This window comes from Salvelinus alpinus, chromosome 8, assembly GCF_045679555.1.
Source record: "Salvelinus alpinus chromosome 8, SLU_Salpinus.1, whole genome shotgun sequence".
Taxonomy (NCBI): Eukaryota; Metazoa; Chordata; class Actinopteri; order Salmoniformes; family Salmonidae; genus Salvelinus; species Salvelinus alpinus.
Window position 1 is genome coordinate 13,030,606 of NC_092093.1, and position 23,901 is coordinate 13,054,506.

Here is a 23,901-nt window from a genome sequence, read left to right on the forward strand (position 1 = left end):
GCTGTCTCTCCGTCTCCTCCCTACAGGTGTGCCCGTCTGCCCAGCGCCGTCTGAGCTGCCCGTCTGCCCAGCGCCGTCTGAGCTGCCCGTCTGTCCTGAGCCTTCAGAGCTGCCCGTCTGCCCAGCGCCGTCTGAGCTGCCCGTCTGTCCTGAACCTTCAAAGCCGCCCGTCTGTCAGGAGCCGCTAGAGCCGTCCGTCAGTCAGGAGCCGCTAGAGCCGTCCGTCAGTCAGGAGCCACCAGAACCGCCCGCCAGTCAGGAGCCGCCCGCCAGTCAGGAGCCGCCAGAGCCGCCCGCCAGTCAGGAGCCGCCAGAGCCGCCCGCCAGACAGGAGCCGCCAGAGCCGCCCGCCAGACAGGAGCCGCCAGAGCCGCCCGCCAGACAGGAGCCGCCAGAGCCGCCCGCCAGACAGGAGCCGCCAGAGCCGCCCGCCAGACAGGAGCCGCCAGAGCCGCCCGCCAGACAGTAGCCGCCCGCCAGACAGGAGCCGCCAGAGCCGCCCGCCAGCCAGGACCTGCCAGAGTCGTCAGTCAGCCAGGAGCTGACAGAGCTGCCTGTCACGCCGGCGATGCCGGAGCTGCCCCTCAGTCCGGAGCTGCCCCTCAGTCCGGAGCTGCCCCTTAGTCCGGTGCTGCCCCTTAGTCCAGTGGGGTTAATATGGAGGGTCGCCATTAAGAGGCCACGGAAGCGGGGATTAATTATGGTGGGGTGGGGGCCACGTCCAGAGCCAGAGCCGCCACCGTGGACAGATGCCCACCCAGACCCTCCCCTATAGGTTCAGGTTTTGCGGCCGGAGTCCGCACCTTGGGGGGGGGGGGGGGGGGTACTGTCACGTTCCTGACCTTATTTCCTTTGTTCAGTCTTGTTTAGTTGGTCAGGATGTGAGCTGGGTGGGCATTCTATGTTATGTGTTTCTATGTTGGGTTTATTGTTTGGCCTAATGGTTCTCAATCAGAGGCAGGTGTTTGTCATTGTCTCTGATTGGGAACCATATTAAGGTTGACTGTTTTCACTGTTTGTTTGTGGGTGATTGTTGCCGTGTCTTTGTTTGTTCGCCACACGGTACTGTTTTCGTTCGTTTGTTCACGTCGTTTATTGTTTTGTATTTTGTCAAGTGTTTTTCATCTTCGTTTAAATAATTAAAGTATGTATTCAAACCACGCTGCGCTTTGGTCCGATCCTTGCTCCTCCTCAGACGAGGAGGATTACGACGAGCGTTACAATAGCACAATCATAGTCAACTTTTTTTGATGCACTTCTATAACATGTGGGCTGATTAGGGTAGAGATCAATAACATGGTTAATACATGTTGATAACATGCTTAATACATGGTTTCTTTCGAGCACAAGAGTCGAGTTCAGGTCATCTTTTGCAACTTGTATTTCTCATTTATTGCAACTGGAAGACATTACATCACAAACATTATTGTAGGTTTTAGAAAAACGGAAAGGAAAAAAACAACATTGATACTTATTTTTGCCACAGTTATTGGACAATATGATATTTACATGAATGAATGAATGAATGAATGGATGAAATAGTTTGAAATCAGTCTTTGGCAATATTATTGCACAACAAGGAAAGAATCAAACATTGATTTGAAAATCAATCAAACAGCCAGGTGTAGCTACGCTGTATTACATTGTCATCTCATAGATAAATAGTTTTACATTTGACATCTCTATCTGATGGCGTTCTGACACTTCTCAAATAGTCACCAACATGGCAGTATTGTAACGTATTGTCAGAGAAAATGAAAATGGCAGGCCTTGTGTGAGTCCAAAATGGCACCTCTGACAAACGTAGTGCGCTAGATATGGAGTAGGTTGTCATTTGGGAGGCGCACCTTATATTGAGCATGATTAAGTTTGGCAGGTTTTTAGTTAAAACATTGGTTTCTAATTCAAGGCAGTGAAGCATTTTCTTCTAATATTTTCCATGTCATTCAATTAGTCAGTCCTAGTTCCAGGTATCGTTGTATTTGTAGAACGTATTTGTATTTGTAGAAAGTAGAACATTATAGGGCCATGAGTTCACCTTCCTTCCCTGCATGTCACTGGATGTGTCCCAAATTCCACCTGAGCCCTATGGGCCCTGATCAAAAGTAGTCCACTACACTGTGTGTACAAAACATTAAGAACACCTGCTCTCTCCGTGATATAAACTGACCAGGTGAATCCAGGTGAAAGCTATGATCCCTTATCGATGTCACTTGTTAAATCCACTTCAATCAGTGTAGATGAAGGGGAGGAGGCAGGTTAAAGAAGGATTGTTGAGCCTTGAGACAATTGAGACATGGATTGTGTATGTGTGACATTCAGAGGGTGAATTGGCTAGACAAAATATTTAATTGCCTTTGAACGGGGTATGGTAGTAGGTGCCAGGCGCACTGGTTTGTGTCAAGAACTGTAATGCTGCTGGGTTTTTCATGCTCAACAGTTTCCAGTGTGTATCAAGAATGGTCCACCATCTAAAGGACATCCAGCCAACTCGACACAACTGTGGGAAGCATTGGAGTCACCATGGGCCAGCATCCCTGTGGAACACTTTCAACACTGTAGAGTCCAATGCCCCGACGAATTGAGGCTGTTCTGAGGGGGGGAGAGGGGCAAGTCAATATCAGGGAGGTGTTCCTAATGTTTGGTACAGTCAGTGTATATAGGGAATAGGGTGCAATTTAGGGTGCATCCACTGTGTGAGTCACCGGATGAGAAGGTGGTTACTAAAGCAACACGTTGTCGTTGACATGCCAGGGCAAACTCTACAACACATTAGTCACCATAACACAGAGGGCTTGACTTGTAACGCAAGAACACCCCAACACAGTCAGGACAGGAAGTGGAGATGGCAGCGAGGTATACAGGGACAGTATGTGTGCGTCTGAAATGGCACCCGATTTCCTATATAGTGCCCGACTTTTGACCAGGGCTCTCATCAAAAGAAGTGCACTATATATGGGGAATATAGAGCCATTTCAGACACAACCAGGTAGCTTTTTCTTCTTCATGTAACATTGATAGAAGCACATTGAATTGTATAGAATGTCATTGTTCTCTATCACAGCTGATAGAATACTATGACAATGGAACTCAATGGAACTCAGAACATTTGCTTGTCTGTCTCCATGTCTAGCTGTCACAGTCACTCTCTGTCATTCCTCTAAACCACTACCGTAGTCACTCTCTGTCATTCCTCTAAACCACTACCGTAGTCACTCTCTGTCATTCCTCTAAACCACTACCGTAGTCACTCTCTGTCATTCCTCTAAACCACTACCGTAGTCACTCTCTGTCATTCCTCTAAACCACTACCGTAGTCACTCTCTGTCATTCCTCTAAACCACTACCGTAGTCACTCTCTGTCATTCCTCTAAACCACTACCGTAGTCACTCTGTCATTCCTCTAAACCACTACCGTAGTCACTCTCTGTCATTCCTCTAAACCACTACCGTAGTCACTCTCTGCCTTTCCTCTAAACCACTATCGTAGTCACTCTCTGTCATTCCTCTAAACCACTACCGTAGTCTTACTCTCTGCCTTATTCCTCTAAACCACTATCGTAGTCACTGCTCTGTCATTCCTCTAAACCACTACCGTAGTCACGCTCTGTCATTCCTCTAAACCACTACCGTAGTCACTCTCTGTCATTCCTCTAAACCACTATCGTAGTCACGCTCTGTCATTCCTCTAAACCACTACCGTAGTCACTCTCTGCCTTTCCTCTAAACCACTACCGTAGTCACGCTCTGTCATTCCTCTAAACCACTACCGTAGTCACTCTCTGTCATTCCTCTAAACCACTATCGTAGTCACGCTCTGTCATTCCTCTAAACCACTACCGTAGTCACTCTCTGTCATTCCTCTAAACCACTACCGTAGTCACTCTCTGCCTTTCCTCTAAACCACTATCGTAGTCACGCTCTGTCATTCCTCTAAACCACTACCGTAGTCACTCTCTGTTATTCCTCTAAACCACTATCGTAGTCACGCTCTGTCATTCCTCTAAACCACTACCGTAGTCACTCTCTGTCATTCCTCTAAACCACTACCGTAGTCACTCTCTGTCATTCCTCTAAACCACTATCGTAGTCACGCTCTGTCATTCCTCTAAACCACTACCGTAGTCACTCTCTGTCATTCCTCTAAACCACTATCGTAGTCACGCTCTGTCATTCCTCTAAACCACTACCGTAGTCACTCTCTGTCATTCCTCTAAACCACTACCGTAGTCACTCTCTGTCATTCCTCTAAACCACTACTGTAGCCAACTCTGGCTCTATCTGACTCTACTCTGACACTCTCTGGACCTCTCTGACTCTACTCTGACTCTCTCTGGACCTCTCTGTCTCTACTCTGACTCTACTCTGACTCTCTCTGGACCTCTCTGACTCTACTCTGACTCTCTCTGACTCTCTCTGGACCTCTCTGACTCTACTCTGACTCTACTCTGACACTCTCTGGACCTCTCTGGACCTCTCTGACTCTACTCTGACTCTCTCTGGACCTCTCTGACTCTACTCTGACTCTACTCTGACTCTACTCTGACACTCTCTGACTCTACTCTGCACATAACCTCAGTCCAAACCCTATTACCTCTGCAGTTTGTACCAGAAAAATGTTCATTCTCACTCCAATGTATGTATGTACAGTATGTATGTATGTATGTATGTATGTATGTATGTATGTATGTATGTACAGTATTGGGTGGCAGGTAGCCTAGTGGTTAGAGCTTTGGGTCAGTAATTGAACGGTTGCTGGATCGAATCCCCAAGCTGACAAGGTAAAAATCTGTTGTTCTAGGTAGGCAGTCATTGTAAATAAGAATTTGTTCTTAACTGACTTGCCTAGTTAAATAAAGGTCAAATGTAAATGTATGCATGTATATACCAACATACCAGAGCATGAACTGACTAAGGCTTTAATGTATTCTCATTATAGCTTACACTAATCTTCTACGGCAGGGCTAAATGTACTGAATCACTCAAAACTTAAACAATTGGCAGGGTTTAAACATCGCTCATTATATAATACTTTTCCTTTGTACTGTCATTTTTCCAAAGTAAATAATCCATAAAAACAGGCTCAATTGATTCATACATTAATATATTGTATCTGACATAACTTTGAACAAAATGTTTGCCTATGCTAATCTGGTGTAGGCTAGGGAGCCAATTAGAACAGTGGAACTTGTTCAGAACATTCTGATGAATTCTAAATTCCATGTTAAACAGTTCCTTCTACTCCGTCAGTTTACACTGAGGTTTCTGCCAGGAGAAAACTAGGACCCAATAGTAACATATTCACAAAATGAGAAAATACTGTGATAAATAAAGAAATATGTGCTGTTCAATATAAAATCATGTCAATCAAAGACATCGGAACACAAAGCCTTGAGAACAGGCACAATGTTAAAGGGTGTATGGTTGTTGGACACACACAAACACACACACACACACACACACTATTGATAACGAAAAACACTAGAACAGTGACATATTTATCTTTTAAGAGGCAGAAGACTGAAAACCATACTAGAGGCTTTTCAATCTAGCCTCATACCTAACAGACATGGGTTTAAACACTACAGTATTTGACATCATTTAAAATACTTGGGCTGTGCTTGATAGAGCTTGCCTCAATGGAACAAATAGAAAAGTCCCAAAGTACAAACCCCGCCCATCTGGCACACAAGGTCGTTCAAAGTATTTGAAAGCTTTCAAACAGTATTTAAACCCAGGTCTGTTATACCTAAAGCCCGGAGTAGAAGGGCCTCATAATTGCAGAGTGATTTCCCCATAACATTTCTCCCTGGAGAAGTGTCTTTATTAACCTGCTCATCTGAAGAAATACAATATTCATTTACTACAAAAAATTACTGTCTGCAAAAAAAAGAATTGTCTGCAAAAACTTTGTTTTCTCTTGTAGGATCTAAGTTTATATGAAAATAAGTCATGCTTCATGCTAAATACATTGTTTATATTACATGATCTTTGAATAAAAAATGATTTACTTTTGTATCTTATTTACAAGCACCCATGCAATATAACTGAGAAAGTCCTGCAGGTCAAATTGCTTCAATTAAGAAAGGAAAAATAAAATATTTTCTTACCTTTTTACAGTTGTCCAGACTGGACAAATTGCTTATACTTTTATGAGAGTAGGTAGAGGAAGAATGGGAAACATTTCAAACAGAGATAAAACGACAACAAATCCACAATTTATGTAAATGGTTTTGTGAGTCTGTTAAATGATAGGCAGGTGTCGTAACATGGGGTATATTTAAACTGACATTCACTTTTTAATAGAAGAGAAACACTGGAAGAGTTTGAGGGACATAGTCTAAGTGAAACATGTGTCTGAAATGGCACCCTATTCCCTATATAGTGCACTACTTTTGGCTAGAGCCATGACGCTCTGGACAAAATAGTGCACTATAAAGGGAATAGGGTGCCATTTCAGATGCAGTTGAGCAACAAGCACAAGATGGAGGAGATATATTACCTCTGACCTGGCACTAAGTCATCACCATGACAACAAAAACATTGTAACAGTAAAGTTCCAATTATCCTTAAATATTAAAAAGTGCTCTTAAAGGAATCGTGCCCCGTTCTCCATGATGTCTTTACTATTGGTAATAGAAATTGCTGTAATTAATGTCAATTAAGTGCATGCATGATTTTCTAAGAACAGATTTTTACAATTGTTTAGACATTTACGGTATTCTCCTGTCTCTTCTCTGAAGATCTTCTGATGTAATAATAGCCATTGAGCAGATGCTTTTATCCAAAGCGACTTACAGTCGTGTGTGAATACAATTTTTGCGGGTATTGAATCCACAACCCTGGTGGTGCAAGGGCCATGCTCTACCAACTGAGCCATACATGACCATATATGACGTTGCTATGCCTTTATATTTGTCTTTGTACGCAGATTGGCTACATCAGGCAACCTGGTCGCTTGTCTTTGGCACAGTCTTACATTTTGTGCTCATGGGCGTAGGATGTGTCAGCAGCAAGTTTTAACAGTTTTAAAACTGTAAGTATTATTGGCTCAACTTCCTTGCTTACATTACTGGACATTTGCTACAGATTCACAGACGTAACCTCTGACACTTACAGATTACACAAAACGGTCAGCTATTCTCTTCAAACATTACATTTTCTACTATGTTTTTCCCTAATTAGTGACAAAACATATTTTTCTATGGCTTGCATCCCCTTTACACAACATAAAAACATCAACAGAGACACATGAGAATCAATTACCCATCAGAGTTAGCGTTGAAACATATAGGAAACGTATAGGAAAACAGAGATTTTTGATATTGCCACAAATAAGTAGGATTCTCCTAATGCCCCTGGAGGAGAGAAAGAGAGCTAGAGAAATCTAGAGAGAGATAGATAGATGAAGTAATGTCTATTGAGACTAATGCTTGAATAGAGTTCTATGTCTTGGCCCGTTGGTGGTTGATAGGTCAGTGTGTAGACCTGGCGTGTAGTCCTACTGAAGGCCTCTGTGCTCAGGCCTGTCCATATACCCTGTTCACACTATGGAAGCCAAAGTTGAGCTGAGCCAAGCCGAGATGTACTGGAGCTTCCTGGCCTGGTTACCCTCATCCACCATAGTTGCTGCTGGAACCATGCTGGAAAGGACAATCTGAAAATAAATGTTCAGAGCCAGCCCAGTATAGGCTTTAGTTTGGGTCTATAGTGGGAATCAGGCATCTGAGACACAACACACCACCAATGGTTAGAAGCAGCTGGTGTCCTTCCTATCTACTCTGACCAGAATATCTGCCGTCCTTTTCTGTTCATTTCACAACGTTTCTACGTTGAATCTCCACCATTTGTCAACACCCAGCAGGTGATTGCTAACACACCTTGCAACACACCACGCCAACCCGCTGCTTTTAGCCGTTGGTCTTTGTGGCGTGTCTCAGCTATTACTTTCTAGGCCATGGCGATATGTGTGTAGGCCAGGTGTGCTGGCCAGGTGTGCTGGCCAGGTGTGTAGGCCAGGTGTGCTGGCCAGGTGTGTAGGCCAGGTATACAGGCCTGATGTGTAGGCCTCTCTATGGCCTGGCATTAGTTAGTTTCTGAGGGCCTCTTTCTGCTCCTTCTCTTTCTGAGCAGCCTTGGCTCGGTTTGTGATGTTGTTGAGGCAAGCCCTGACGCCTGCCAGGTGGAGCAACGACCCAGCCGCCTCCTTCATCTCCTCATCATCGCTCTCCAACGGCGGCTTCTCCGCGGATGCTGCCGAACGGCGCTTCTTCAGCGGCAGCGTGTCACCCAGGGCCCGCAGGCGGTTTTTGGTCCAGGGCAGTCCACGTCGCCGGGCATGCTGGGATAGGAAGGAGACGGAGGCAGAGTCCAGTGGGACTTCTTTAGGTTCGGATTTGACCCCTCTGTGGACACCCACCTCCACTGCAATGATGTCATCGTCTTCGTCGGACACGGAGGGCCCCTGGGAAGAGCAGGGCATGCTGGGGGATTTGGCATTGCTGTAGTTGTGGTCCTCCTGGAGGTCGTCGCTGGGAGGGTGGGAGGGGTAGTCACAGGGGGTCAGGTAGTCCCCCAGAGCTGACCTGGAGAAAGACACACAGGAGAGATAGGAAGGCTATAGTTAATCTTAATGTAAACAGACTACATTCTTGGTTAGAGTGTCTGCACTGAGATTGGAAGGTTGGGAGTTCAATCTCAGGCCGAGTCATACCGAAGACTGTACAAATTGGACCCGATGCGTCTCTGCTTGGCACTCAGAAACATTAAAGAGATACTGTAGATTGGGGGTAAGGCCCTGCGATAAACTAGCGTCTGGTCCAGGGGGTATACATCTATACTATCTAAATTTGATCACTCTGTTGTTGCAGATAATTTTCCTTCGCAGAGGAAAATCCTAACTTGTTCTGTATTCAGGGTTAAAAAGGCTTCTAAAGTTTGTATTTTCCACTTAAAAATGTTAGACTTATTTTGCCCTAAGCAGGAGCAAGAGTAGATGTGACAGATGGGGTTGAGGTCAGGGCTCTGTGCAGGCCAGTCAAGTTCTTCCACCCCGATCTCAACAAACCATTTCTTTAGGGACCTCTCTTTGTGCATGGGGGCATTGGCATGCTGAAACAGGAAAGGTCCTTCCCCAAGCTGTTGCCACAAAGTTGGAAGCACAGAATCATCTAGAATGTCATTGTATGCTGTAGTGTTAAGATTTCCCAAAACTGGAACTAAGGGGCCTAGCCCGAAATATAAAAAACAGCCCCAGACCATTATTCCTCCTCCACCAAACTTTACAGTTGGCCCTATGCATTGGGGCAGGTAGCGTTCTCTTGGCATCGACTGAACCCAGATTTGTCTGTCAGACTGCCAGATGGTGAAGCATGAATCATCACTCCAGACAACGCGTTTCCACTGCTCCAAAGTCCAATGGCGGCGAGCTTTACGCCACTCCAGCCGACGCTTGGCATTGGACATGGTGATCTTAGGCTTGTGTGTGGCTGCTTGACCATGGAAACCCGTTTCATGAAGCTTCCGACGAACAGTTCTTGTGCTGACGTGGCTTCCAGAGGCACTTTGGAACTCGGTAGTGAGTGTTGCAACCAAGGACAGACACATTTTACACGCTTCAGCACTCGGTGGTCCCGTTCTGTGAGCTTCTGTGGCCTACCTCTTTGCGGCTGAGCCGTTGTTGCTCCTAGATGTTTCCATTTCACAATAACAACACTTACAGTTGACCGGGGCAGCTCTCGCAGGGCAGAAATTTGACAGACTGACTTGTTGGAGAGGTGGAATCCTATGACTGTGCGACGTTGAAAGTCACTGAGCTCTTCAGTAAGGCCATTGTACTGCCAATATTAGTCTATTGAGATGGCATGTCTGTATGCTCAATTGTATACGCCTGTCAGCAACATGTGTGGCTGAAATAGCCGGACCCACTAATTTGAAGGGGTGTCCACATACTTTCGTATCTATAGTGTATTTCTGTATAGTTACTGTGTCATTACAATAGTACAGTTGATATACCATAAAAGCTGATCAGAGCATCGCGCAATAAATAAATCAAAGTACTCCCTCTGTCCGTCCACACCACAGCACACCCCTCGCTCGGACTGGACCTCATTTTCCTTTAGCAGGACAGTCTGGCAGCATTAATATCTCATAGGAAGGACATACCATCCTCTAAATGATGAAATATTCCATGCATGCCTTATATGAGCTGCTGCCCTGCCAGTGGGGATGTTTAATTCATGACGTTGTGTGCATGTGTGTGTGTGCATCCATGTGTGTATGTGTGTGCCTCCGTGTGTATGCGCATGCCTCTCTGTGTGTGTGTGTGTGTGTGTGTGTGTGTGTGTGTGTGTGTGTGTGTGTGTGTGTGTGTGTGTGTGTGTGTGTGTGTGTGTGTGTGTGTGTGTGTGTGTGTGTTTGTGAGTGTGTGTGTGTCTGTGTGTGTGTCCTTTCATGCTTTCATGCTCCCATGATGGATAAGCATGTCCAGGCCTGTTCCTAAAACTTCTCTGAATCACCAGGCTCTTCACAGGAATAAACCAGTGTGATGGCTGTAGAAACACACCTGGTTGTGTGACTTAAAAATAGCACCATATTCCCTATATAGTGCACTACTTTTGTCCAGGGCCCATAGGGAAAAGGGTGCCATTTTTGATGCAGTGTAAGACTGAACTCAACATGTAGTACTGTACTAAACAGAATAAAATACCAAATACCTTTGTGTGGTGGTTTCAGTTGGAGTATAAAAATATTAAACAAATTAATGTGTGATTATGTGAATGGTAAACGGTTGTTAAATACTTTTGGGAAGGTGGGGGGGGGGGGGTGAGTGTGTGTGTACTCCAGGTGCAGCCATACGTCATAACCCAACATTTGATCGACAGGCTCACTGACCTTATCGCAGTGGGCCTTCTGCCCACGGGGCTAATGGGTAGGGGTCGGATGACAGGAAACTGACAATGGCTCCTGACGCAGGGCCCATTTTGGATCACGCCTTGAGAAACTACAGAGAGAGGAGAAGACACAAGGATTTACATAGAGATACACACCAACAAATACACACCAACAGACACTAGTGTGCACAAGAAAACACACACACACACAAAAAAGGATGCAAACATTTGAAAGGTCCCTGTATGCATGGAACTCAAGGGTACAGAAACACCTCCTTCTCCGAACACACACACACACACACACACACACACACACACACACACACACACACACACACACACACACACACACACACACACACACACACACACACACACACACACACACACACACACACACACACACACACACACACACACACACACACATATACACACACACACACACACACACACACACATGCATACATCTATACACAGAACACACACGTACAACAAAAAGTTGTTTAATTGTTAAGTTCCACATAGCACATAGCAAAATTGTTGTAAACACATAGCATCATTGTCGTAAATGGCGAAGGTGTTGGATTGACTGGTCTGGGCTAATCCCTGAATTCACTGTAGGGAAATAATGAGTAAGAAGCCAGAATCATAAGGTAGCCTATACACCTCAGAAAGACCTGGGATCAGTTCACTGACTATTCATTGGTTCTGTGAATAGTCCAGCAGAGCGGTATTGATGGGAGAGAAGAGGCTAAATTAAGCGAGCAACTGTCCTAAATTAGTTAAGCCCGCTAGAGAATCATTAAATGAACAACGTCTGCTGGACGGCTCAAACCATCCCATCAAATGGGAAAGGGGAAAGGGGAAAGGGGAAAGAGGGATACCTAGTCAGTTGTAAACTGAATGCTTTCAACTGAAATATGTCTTCCGCATTTCACCCAACCCCTCTGAATCAGAGGTGCAGGGGAATGCCTTAATCGACATCCACTTCTTTGGCGCCCGTGGAACAGTGGGTTAACTTCCTTGCTCAGAGGCCCAACGCTCTAACCACTAGGCTAAAAGCCGCCCAATGGCTGGGGTTAACAGGCTCACAGGTCTCAGCATTGCGTTGATGTTAACGCACACAGTCTGTTGATATTTGGATGTAGCTATACCTTGACGTGTGTGTGTGTTGGGGGGGATTGTGCGTGTGGGGAGGGGATGGGGGGTTGTGTGTGTGGGGGGTTGTGTTTGTGGGATGGGGGGGTTGTGTGTGTGGGGGAGTTGTGTTTGTGGGATGGGGGGGGGGGGGTTGTGGGGGGGGTGTGTGTGGGATTTTATTAAAAAAATATATATTTCACCTTTATTTAACCAGGTAGGCCAGTTGAGAACAAGTTCTCATTTACAACTGCGACCTGGCCAAGATAAAGCATTGACACAAACAACAACACAGAGTTACACATGGGATAAACAAAAGTACAGTCAATAACACAATAGAAAAGTCTATATACAGTATGTGCAAATGGAGTAAGGAGGTAAGGCAATAAATAGGCCAATTGTAGCGAAGTAATTACAATTTAGCAAATTAATATTGGAGTGATAGATGTGCAGATGATGATGTGCAAGTAGAAATACTGGTGTGCAAAAGAGCAAAAAAAGTTAATAAAAATGAGGATGAGGTAGGTAGTTGGTAGTTGGATGGGCTGTTTACAGATGAGCTGCAGCAATCGGTAAGCTGCTCAGATAGCTGATGTTTAAAGTTAGTGAAGGAGATATAAGTCTCCAACTTCAGCGATTTTTGCAATTCGTTCCAGTCATTGGCAGCAGAGAACTGGGAGGATAGGCGGCCAAAGGAGGTGTTGGCTTTGGGGATGACCAGTGAGATATACCTGCTGGAGCGCGTGCTACAGGTGGGTGTTATTATGGTGACCAGTGAGCTGAGATAAGGTGGAACTTTATCTAGCAAAGACTTATAGATGGCTTGTCTGGCGACAAATATGTAGCGAGGGCCAGCCAATGAGAGCATACAGGTCGCAGTGGTGGGTGGTATATGGGGCTTTGGTGACAGAACGGATGGCACTGTGATAGACTGCATCCAGTTTGCTGAGTAGAGTGTTGGAGGCTATTTTGTAAATGACATCGCCAAAGTCGAGGATCGGTAGGATAGTCAGTTTTACGAGGGTATGTTCGGCAGCATGAGTGAAGAAGGCTTTGTTGCAAAATAGGAAGACGATTCTAGATTTAATTTCGGATTGGAGATACTAATATGAGTCTGGAAGGAGAGTTTACAGTCTAACCAGACACCTAGGTATTTGTAGTTGTCCACATATTCTAAGTCATCATTGATATATACAGAGAAAAGAATCGGCCCAAGAATTGAACCCTGTGGTACCCCCATAGAGACTGCCAGAGGTCCGGACAACAGGCCCTCCGATTTGACACACACAACTCTATCTGAGAAGTAGTTGGTGAACCAGGCAAGGCAGTCATTTGAGAAACCAAGGCTGTTGATTGACAGAGTCAAAAGCCTTGGCCAGATCGATGAAGACGGCTGCAAGGTACTGTCTTTTATCGATGGCGGTTATGATATCATTTTGTACCTTGAGCGTGGCTGAGGTGCACCGTGATCAGCTCGGAAACCGGATTGCACAGCGGAGAAGGTACGATGGAATTCGAAATGGTCAGTGATCTGTTTGTTAACTTGGCTTCCAAAGACTTTAGAAAGGCAGGGCAGGATGAATATAGGTCTGTAACACTTTGGGTCTAGAGCGTCATCCCCCTTTGAAGAGGGGGATGACCGCGACAGCTTTCTAATCTTTAGGAATCTCGGACGATATGAAAGAGAGGTTGAACAGACTAGCAATAGGGATTGTGTCTGGAGGGGGGGTGTGTGTGTGTGGGGACGGGGGGATTGTGTGTGTGGGGGAGGGGGGGAATGTGTGTGGGGGAGGGGGGGTTTGTGTGTGTGGGGAGGGGGGGATTGTGTGTGTGGTGGGGGGGATTGTGTGTGGTGGGGGGGATTGTGTCTGGAGGGGGGGGGGATTGTGTGTGTGGGGAGGGGGGGATTGTGTGTGTGGTGGGGGGGATTGTGTCTGGAGGGGGGGGGATTGTGTGTGTGGGGAGGGGGGGATCGTGTGTGTGGTGGGGGGGATTGTGTCTGGAGGGGGGGGGGATTGTGTGTGTGGGGAGGGGAGGGGGGGATTGTGTGTGTGGTGGGGGGATTGTGTGTGGGGAGGGGGGGATTGTGTGTGTGGGGAGGGGGGGATTGTGTGTGTGGTGGGGGGATTGTGTGTGGGGAGGGGGGGATTGTGTGTGTGGGGAGGGGGGGATTGTGTGTGTGGTGGGGGGGATTGTGTGTGGGGAGGGGGGATTGTGTGTGGGGAGGGGGGGATTGTGTGTGTGTGGGGAGGGGAATTGTGTGCGTGTGTGGAGAGGGGGGGATTGTGCGTGTCTGTGTTTCTATGTATGGCTAGGACAATGTTCTGTTATGCTCTGTCTCAGGCAGATCGCTCAAGAGTGACTTTTGGACATCTATGTACTTCGGGAAATGCATTCAAAACCGGCCACTAGGGGCAACAGTGAGCACTATTACCATCAAGTAGGCTTCAGTTTTGTAAAGGTGTTGTGGATGGGAGTGGTGGATTGCTGAATCCCATGACACTGGATCAGAAGGTTACATGTTCAATCCCAATGGTGGATACTTAAAAAAAAAATGTTTTACCCTATCCCAAACCTTAACCCTTACCCTAAACATCCAGAATGAGTGCATAAACTTCATGTTTTAACCCTATCTAAAACCTTAACCCTTACCCTTCTAAATTTGACGTTTGGAGAACCAGAACTGTGCTGAGCAGGAGCCAACCCAGGGTGTCAAAAACACTTTGAATTTTGACATTTGAAGAAACATCAAATTCTACAGTGAGACTGCAAGAGCTTGTTGTCTGCATAACTTACTTAGAGACAGAGAAAGTTTTACAGAAAGAAATAGATTAAGAGACAGAGATATTTAGAAAGAGAGGATAGAGAGACAGAGATATTTAGAAAGAGAGGATAGAGAGACAGAGATATTTAGAAAGAGAAGATAGAGAGACAGAGATATTTAGAAAGAGAGGATAGAGAGACAGAGATATTTAGAAAGAGAGGATAGAGAGACAGATATTTAGAAAGAGAAGATAGAGAGACAGAGATATTTAGAAAGAGAGGATAGAGAGACAGAGATATTTAGAAAGAGAGGATAGAGAGACAGAGATATTTAGAAAGAGAGGATCATCACAGACGCTCCAGTTATTCGAGGCTGGCCGCTGAGCTCAGTTCATCTCATCACAGACGCTCCAGTTATTCGAGGCTGGCTGCTGAGCTCAGTACTTGAGGCTGAGCTACTTGAGCTCAGTTCATCTCATCACAGACGCTCCAGTTATCCGAGGCTGAGCTACTTGAGCTCAGTTCATCTCATCACAGACGCTCCAGTTATTCGAGGCTGGCCGCTGAGCTCAGTTCATCTTCACACAGACGTTCCAGTTACTTGAGGCTGGCTGCTCAGCTCAGCTCATCACATACGCTCCAGTTACGCTCCAGCTCATCACAGATGCTCCCCCCATATATTTTCTTGTAAATCTGTACATATACACAGTGCTCGGAGAGTATTCAGACCGCTTTACTTTTTCAAATTTTTTTATGTTACAGCCTTGTTCTAAAATTGATTAAATAGTTTCCCCCCCTCATCAAATTACACACAACACCACGTAATGGCAAAGCAATAACAGGGTTTTAGAAATTTTTGCAAATGTATAAAAAATGTAATAATGAAATAGCACATTTACATAAGTATTCAGACCCTTTACTCAGTACTTTGTTTAAGAACCTTTGGCAGCGATTACAGCCTCAAGTTTTCTTGGGTATGAAGCTACAAGCTTGGCACACCTGTATTTGGGGAGTTTCTCCCATTCTTTTTTAAATAATCAATTTTAGAATAAACCTGTAAAGTTACAAACGTCAAGGTGTCTGAAAACCATTCCGGACTTCTATACCAGGTGGTGTCAGAGGAAGGCCCTAAAAATTGTCAAAGACTCCAGTCACCAATAGTTATTGACTGTTCTCTCTGCTACCGCACAGCAAGCTGTACCGGAGCACCAAGTCTAGGTCCAAAAGGCTTCTTAACAGCTTCTACCACCAGGCCATAAGACTCCTGAACAGCTAATCAAATGGCTACCCAGACTATTTGTATTGTGCTGCAATTAGTTGGTTGTACTTTTGGGTAGAGCAGACATTGCCATATATTTTAGTTAGCTGCATGTGTGACAACTCTGCTAGACCTATTTAGGATATAATTTACAAAGATTATAACTTTTTTTATTTATCAAAAAGTATGTGTTTTTAATGAATTACTATATTTGAGAATAACAACAATATTTGTTGTATTATTTGTTCTGTCTTTTTGTCACGCCCTGACCGTAGAGATCTTTTTATTCTCTATGTTTGGCTGGTCAGAGTGTGAATCGGGTGGGAAACTCTATGTTCTTTGTTTCTATGTTTTGGCCGGGTATGGTTCTCAATCAGGGACAGCTGTCTATAATTGTCTCTGATTGGGAATCCTACTTAGGCAGCCTTTTTTCCTTTTGTAATTGTGGGTAGTTGTCTTTGTTAGGGGCACAATAGCCTAAGTAAGCTTCACGGTCGTTTCCTTGTTCTTTGTTTTGTTGGCGACATTTATAAATAAAAGAAATGTATGCTCACCATGATGCACCTTGGTCATGTCATTTCCACGACCACAGCAATCGTGACACTTTTCTAGTGGATTAAACCGAAACTGCAACCAACTTTCTATGACTTGTTTTTTAAAATAGCTTAATTTTAGAAATGATTTGATTATCAAATAACCGGAAGTGAGAAGTTGTAATCTGAATAAAGGGAAAAAGGCCGTTCTTGAACATGGGGTGAGACCTTACTAATCTGCTAGAGAACCAGTTTGGATATAAGTGTAACTTTTGTATGATAGACGTTCTTAGTGAGAGGTCTAAAGCTTTAATATTTAATATGTTTTTCTCTCCGAACTCACATTGATTATATAAATAAGCCTGTTTAATTTTGTTTGGCTTGCCATTAAAAAAAGAAAGAAATATTTTTGCTCATATAATTTAAAAAACAGGTTGCTGAGTGTAGGCAAGACCATAAGCAAATAGGTAAACTGGGATATGACTCAAGAGTTAATCAAGGTGATTTCCACAAATAGACAGGTATTTTCCTTTCCATGGTAGCAATATCTATTTTGCTAACTTTCTATTAACATGTATTGTAGTGAGATGATTTCGTTCTTTCTGGATATGTATACCGAGTGTGTCCATATCCCGTCAGACCATTTAATTGGTCAACTACACGGTAATGCAAAAGTTGTATTTTTTAGTGATCCAATATGTAATATAGTACACTTATCATCATTTGGTTGTAATACAGAGAGGTTAGAAAAAGTATCTAGATCCTCTATGAAGCTGTGGAGGGATTCAAATTGTGGATTTAAAAGAAAACATGAATCATCATCGTACAATGACACCTTTGTTACTAAGCCCTGGATTTCTAACCCTTTGATATTATTGTTGGATTTGATTTTAATAGCTAACATTTCGAAGGTCATAGTAAATAGATATGCTGATAGTGGACAACCTTGTTTAACTCCTCTTGACAGTTTAAAACTTTCTGAGATGTAGCCATTATTTACTATTTTACACCATGGGTTACTATACATGATTTTAACCAATTTTTTAAGAGATTCTCCAAATTGAAATGTTCCAGGCATTTATATATAATCTCCAGTCGTACTTAATCAATAGCCTTTTCAAAGTCAGCTATAAATAGCAGGCCTGGTTTCCCAGATTTTTCATAGTGTTCTATTGTTTCCAGTACTTGTCTTATATTATCTCCAATGTATCATCCATGTAAAAAAAACTTGTCTGATTAGGATGAATAATATCCGATAATACCTTTTAAATTCTATGCGCTAGGCTTTTTACTGGAATTTATTTGAAGCTGGCTGCTCAGCTCAGCTCATCTCATCACAGACTCTCCAGTTCAGTTCAGTAAAACAGCTGTCATCCACATCTCTCTCTGGATCTCTGGGGTAAGTGTGCTTTTCAGAAATGAGTATGTTTACATGCACACTAATAATTCTATTTAAAAAAAATTATGGCAGAAGGTCAAGTATGGCGCTAGTCATGTAAACAACTTACTCTGCTTATCTTAATCAGCGTAAAATCATAATCAAAGTAAGCATACGCTGAATAAAACACCTGGTTTTCTGAGCAATCTTTCAAATGATTACAAGATGTAAATTCCTTAATCAGAGTTACAGCGGTGTATTTGATCTGCACACTTGCTAGCATGAGCAGCACGAGTTTCATTCTTTTGCGCGAGTGAAGTGAGTTCGGAAAAACTGAAAGTATTCATCTTAGAAATAGTTTTAGGCTTCGCACAAATATCATCGTCGCTGTGGTAGAATGTTTATTTCGATTGCCGATTTTCAGCATTCATCAAAGTCTCATCAGGTGGCCTGATAGATGTGTCCATGTAAACAGGATCAGTAGGAAAATTGTAGTTCTTGAAACGCATGTAAACATTTAAATGTAACTATTATATTAATCTGGCTATTCACAATCATCATATTATTGTGGGTATATAACCGTACGCGCTGATGTCCACCATTTGCTTTTGATTTTGCCTACGACAGCATGTTGTAGACAGCATGTTACATCACAAATGTGGTCTGCAACTATCTCATCACAGCACTAAGATGTAATCAGTTTCTCTCTTTCCACAAGGTACTATATATGACTGTGTTTCTAGCTGTATGTGTGTCGTCTAATTATATTAGCTCCTGAGGTAGAACTGAAGACTTTCCATGTTAATCCTATTGACTCTGGTTGTGGGGCTAACTATAATACTGGTAATGCGGCTCCTTATCAGTAAGTCCTTGCGTGCCTTCCTAACTGCCTGCCAACTTGCCTAACTGAATCCCTGCCTGCCTGCGTACCTGCCTGCCTGCATCCTTGCCTGCCTGCACACTGTCTCCATTGTAATCTCGCTCACTTGTAATCTGGGACTGACTATAATGTTGCTAACGCTGCTCCTGTTAACCTTATCAGTAAGTCCAGCATGCCTGCCTGCATGCCAGCCAGCCTAACTTCCTGCCTAACTGCCTGCATCCCTGCATCCCTGCTTGCCCACCTGCCTACCTGCTTGCCTGCCTACATCCCTGCCTGCCTACCTGCCTGCCTGCACACTGTCTCCATTGTAATCTCGATCACTCGCTCTGTGTGTATGCATGTCTGCGTGCCAGTATGTACGTTTGTCTATCTGTGCTAGTTCTCTCTGGGTTAACATTCCCCTCTCTCTTTCCCTCCCCCCTTTTCTGCTCTCTCTCTCTCGCTCCGGTGGTGGGCAAGGCTTTCCGTTGCCGTGGCGACCGCTCCCATTCCACATGCCACACAGTGGTAGATCATGCTACAGCGGAGGAGAGGCAGGAAATAACTCTGTTGAGCCAGCGTCTCAAATGGCACCCTTTTCCCTCTACTACCATTGGGAGAATATAAGGAACAGGGTGCTATTTAGGATAATATAGGGAATAGGGTGCTATTTAGGATAATATAGGGAATAGGGTGCTATTTAGGATAATATAGGGAACAGGGTGCTATTTGGGAGAATATAGGGAATAGTGTGCTATTTAGGATAATATAGGGAATAGGGTGCTACCCACGTTGCTGGCCCCGGACTGGGCACCCTCGTTGCGGGCCCCGGACTGGGCACCGTCGCTGGGGGCTCCGGACTGGAGACCGTCGCTGGGGGCTTCGGACTGGAGACCGTCGCTGGGGGCTCCGGACTGGAGAACGTCGCTGGAGGCTTCGGACTGGGGACCGTCGCTGGAGGCTCCGGACTGGGGACCGTCGCTGGAGGCTCCGGACTGGGGACCGTCGCTGGAGGCTCCGGACTGGAGACCTTCGTTGGAGGCTTCGTGCCATGACTCATCACTGGAGGCTTTGTGCCATGGATCATCACTGGAGGCTTCTTGCCATGGATCATCACTGGAGGCTTCGTGCCATGGATCATCACTGGAGGCTTCTTGCCATGGATCATCACTGGAGGCTTCGTGCCATGGATCATCACTGGAGGCTTCTTGCCATGGATCATCACTGGAGGAAGCCTCCAGGATCATCACTGAAGGCTTCGTGTCATGGATCATCACTAGAGGCTTCTTGCCATGGATCATCACTGGAGGCTTCATGCCATGGATCATCACTGGAGGCTTCTTGCCATGGATCATCACTGGAGTGAGGAGACGTATGGGCAGTCTGGTACGTGGATCTGCCACAGGGCTCACCAGGCTGGGGAGACATACAGGAGGATTAGTTCTGGGTGCAGGCACAGGACTCATCAGGCTGGAGAGACATACCGGAGGCCCTGTCCTTGGCAGAGGCACCGGATACACTGGGCCGTGGAGGCGCACTGGAGGTCTCGACGCTCGCCACGGTAAGCACGGGGAGTTGGCTCAGGTCTCCAACCTGACTCAGCCAAACTCCCCGTGTGCCCCCACCCCCAAAAAATTGTTGGGGGCTGCCTCTCGGGCTTCCTTGCTAGCTGTGTTCCCTCGTAACGCTTCCGCTCTGCTTTCGCTGCCTCTAGTTCCTCCCGTGGACGGCGATACTCCCCAGCCTGCCTCCAGGGTCCCTTACCGTCCAGGATTTCCTCACAAGTCCATGAATCCTGAACACGCTGCTCCTCCTTACCACGCTGCTTGGTCCGTTGGTGGTGGGAAGTTCTGTCACGGCCGTCAAAAGAAGTAGACCAAGGTGCAGCGTTGTGAGCGTACATATTTCTTTATTTAAGTGAATACGCCGACAAAACAATAAACACTACAAAACAAACCGTGAAGCTAAAGACTATGTGCCATAAACGAAGTCCACTTCCCACAAAGACAGGTGGGAAAAAGGGCTACCTAAGTATGGTTCTCAATCAGCGACAACGATAGACAGCTGTCCCTGATTGAGAACCCTAACCGGCCAAAACATAGAAATACAAATAATAGAACATAGAATACTCACCCCAACTGACACCCTGACCAAACCAAAATAGAGACATAAAAAGGATCTCTAAGGTCAGGGCGTGACAAATATAGGGAATAGGGTGCTATTTGGGAGAATATAGGGAATAGGGTGCTATTTGGGAGGCTGCCAGACAGATCTGTTTACACTAGATAGACACAGTATGCCCTACCCTGCCCTGGCCTGGCCTAACCCTAACCCTGGCATGGCCTAACCCTGGCGCTGCTCTGCCTGGCCTAACCCTAACTCTGGCGCTGCTTTGCCTGGCCTAAAGTATTTCTGTAAAAACATTTTAAATCACTACTTAAGTTGTTTTTTGGGTATCTTTTTCACAACTTTTACTTCACTACATTCCCGAAAGAAAAGAATATACTTTTTACTCCATACATTTTCCCTTACACCCAAAAGTACTCATTACATTTTGAATGCTTAGCAGGACAGGACTATTAGCCCACACAAACTCATTGAATAACAGATTCACGGCAGATATGATCAAATATATACACACTTTTTAAAAAACAGGTTTTTAACCCCCTATTTCTGGCACTAAACAGTCCAAACTAAACATTCTGAAATTATTCTGACCCCTTAAAATTTTTCACATTTTGTTACGTTACAGCCTCATTCCAAAATGGATTACATTATTTATTTTGCTCATCAATCTACACACAATAAGGCAGGTATCCTAGTGGTTAGAGCGTTGGACTAGTAACTGAAAGGTTGCAAGATTGAATCCCCGAGCTGACAAGGTAAAAATCTGTCGTTCTGCCCCTGAACAGGCAGTTAACCCACTGTTCCTAGGCCGTCATTGAAATTAAGAATTTGTTCTTAACTGACTTGCCTAGTTAAATAAAGACTTGATTGGAGTCCACCTGTGGTGAATTCAATTGATTGGACATGCTTTAGAAAGGCACACCCAACTGTCTTTATAAGGTCCCACAGTTTAAAAAATAATCTTTATTTAACTAGGAAAATTCTTACTTACAATGAACGCCTACCCCAGCCAAACCCGGACGACGCTGTGCAAATTGTGTGCCGCCCTATGGGACTCCCAATCACAGCCGGATGTGAAACAGCCTGGATTCAAACCAAGGACTGTAGTGGCGCCTCTTTGCTCTGAGATGCAGTGCCTTAGACCACTGTGCCACTCTGGAGCCCTTGGGAACCCAGTTGACAGTGCATGTCAAAGCAAAAACCAAGCCATTAGGTCGAAGGAGTTGTCCGTAGAGCTCGGAAACAGGATTGTGTCAAGACACAGATCTGGGTAAGGTACCAAAAAAATTCTGCAGCATTGAAGGTCCCAAAGAACACAGTGGCCTCTATCATTCTTAAATGGAAGAAGTTTGGAACCACCAAGACTCTTCCTAGAGCTGGCCGCCCGGCCAAACTGAGTAATCAGGGGAGAAAGGCCTTGGTCAGGGAGGTGACCAAGAACCCGATGGTCACTCTGACAGAGCACTAGAGTTCCTCTGTGGAGATGGGAGAACCTTCCAGAAGGACAACCATGTCTGCAGCACTCCACCAATCAGGCCTTTATGGTAGAGTGGCCAGATGGAAGCCACTCCTCAGTAAAAGGCACATGACAGCCCGCTTGGAGTTTGCCAAAAGGCACCTAAAGGACTCTCAGACCATGAGAAACAAGATTCTCTGGTCTGATGAAACCAAGATTGAACTCTTTGGCCTGAATGCCATGTGTCCTGTCTGGAGGAAACATGGCACCATCCCTACGGTGAAGCATGGTGGTGGCAGGATCATTCTGTGGGGATCTTTTTTAATGGCAGGGACTGGGAGACAAGTCACGATCGAGGGAAAGATGAACGGAGCAAAGTACAGAGAGATCCTTGATGAAAACCTGCTCCAGAGCGCTCAGGACCTCAGACTGGGGTGAAGGTTCACCTTCCAACAGGACAACAACCCTAAGCACACAGCCAAGACAACGCAGGAGGGGCTTGGGACAAGTCTCTGAATGTGCATGAGTGGCCCAGCCAGAGCCCAGACTAGTACCCGATCGAAAATAGCTTTGCAGCGATGCTCCCCATCCAACCTGACAGAGCTTGAGAGGATCTGCATAGAAGAATGGGAGAAACTCCCCAAATACAGATGTGCAAAGCTTGTGGTGTCATACCCAAGACGACTCGAGGCTATAATTGCTTCCAAAGCTGCTTTAACAAAGTACTGAGTAAAGGGTCTGAATACTTAATTAAGTAAATATGATATTTTGATGAGGGAAACAAAGTAGTTACTCCATTTTAGAGTATACTTTATGACTTTTTAAAATGTTTTTTCCCGTATTATGCTAATTAGATTATGCTAACATTGACCTTCGGGGGTTAAACACTTCAAACTGTGATGTGTGAAACTACTTCGAAATTTGACGTTTGAGAAAAATGGATTAACGTCTAATTCTGACGTGAAACTGTGAGAGCTGGTTGGTCTCCGCATGTATAAATCCTGAGAAGCATGCTGTAAACTGAGATGGGAGAAAACACACTTTATCTTTACGCCCTGTCATTATCAAGAAGAGAGAGAAAACACCCCACTTTCACAGCACTGACAAGTAGTTCTGGACAAGATACCAAGACAGAGAATAGGGCATACAAGAAAACTGAAAAGAGAGTGTGTGTGTGTTAGTGTGTGTTAGTGTGTGTTAGTGTGTGTGTGTGTGTGTGACTCTGCTTTTCAGGTCAGCTACAGCCAGAGAGAGATGACTAGGAGGGTTCCTTCATGTGCTTTATGTTCAGACTCTTAAATTTGTTCCACATGGCTCTGCTGTGTGTGAGCGTGTGTGTGTGTGTGTGTGTGTGTGCGTGTGTGAGTGAGTGAGTCCTTTGCCTGCTTGTGTGTGTGTGTTTCTGTCTGTGTGGTGTGTGTGTGTGTGTGTGCGCTTTGCCTGCTTGTGTGTGTGTGTTTCTGTCTGCCTGTGTGCGTGCGTGCGTGCGTGT

The 23,901-nt window shown here is 45.1% G+C and overlaps 1 protein-coding gene across 1 annotated transcript in view; it reads right to left on the reverse strand.

Moving 5' to 3' along the window:
* Positions 1-7,170: 7,170 nt before the first annotated feature.
* Positions 7,171-23,901, reverse strand: part of LOC139582558 (forkhead box protein N3-like) — a 107,565-nt gene continuing 90,834 nt past the window's right edge. Inside the window, exons 5-6 of the mRNA XM_071412654.1 lie at positions 10,894-11,002; positions 7,171-8,585 (exon numbers count right to left, since the gene is read on the reverse strand). Of these exons, the coding sequence (XP_071268755.1) occupies positions 8,090-8,585; positions 10,894-11,002 (605 nt within the window). The 3' untranslated portion in view covers positions 7,171-8,089. The remainder of the gene's footprint in view (positions 8,586-10,893; positions 11,003-23,901) is intronic.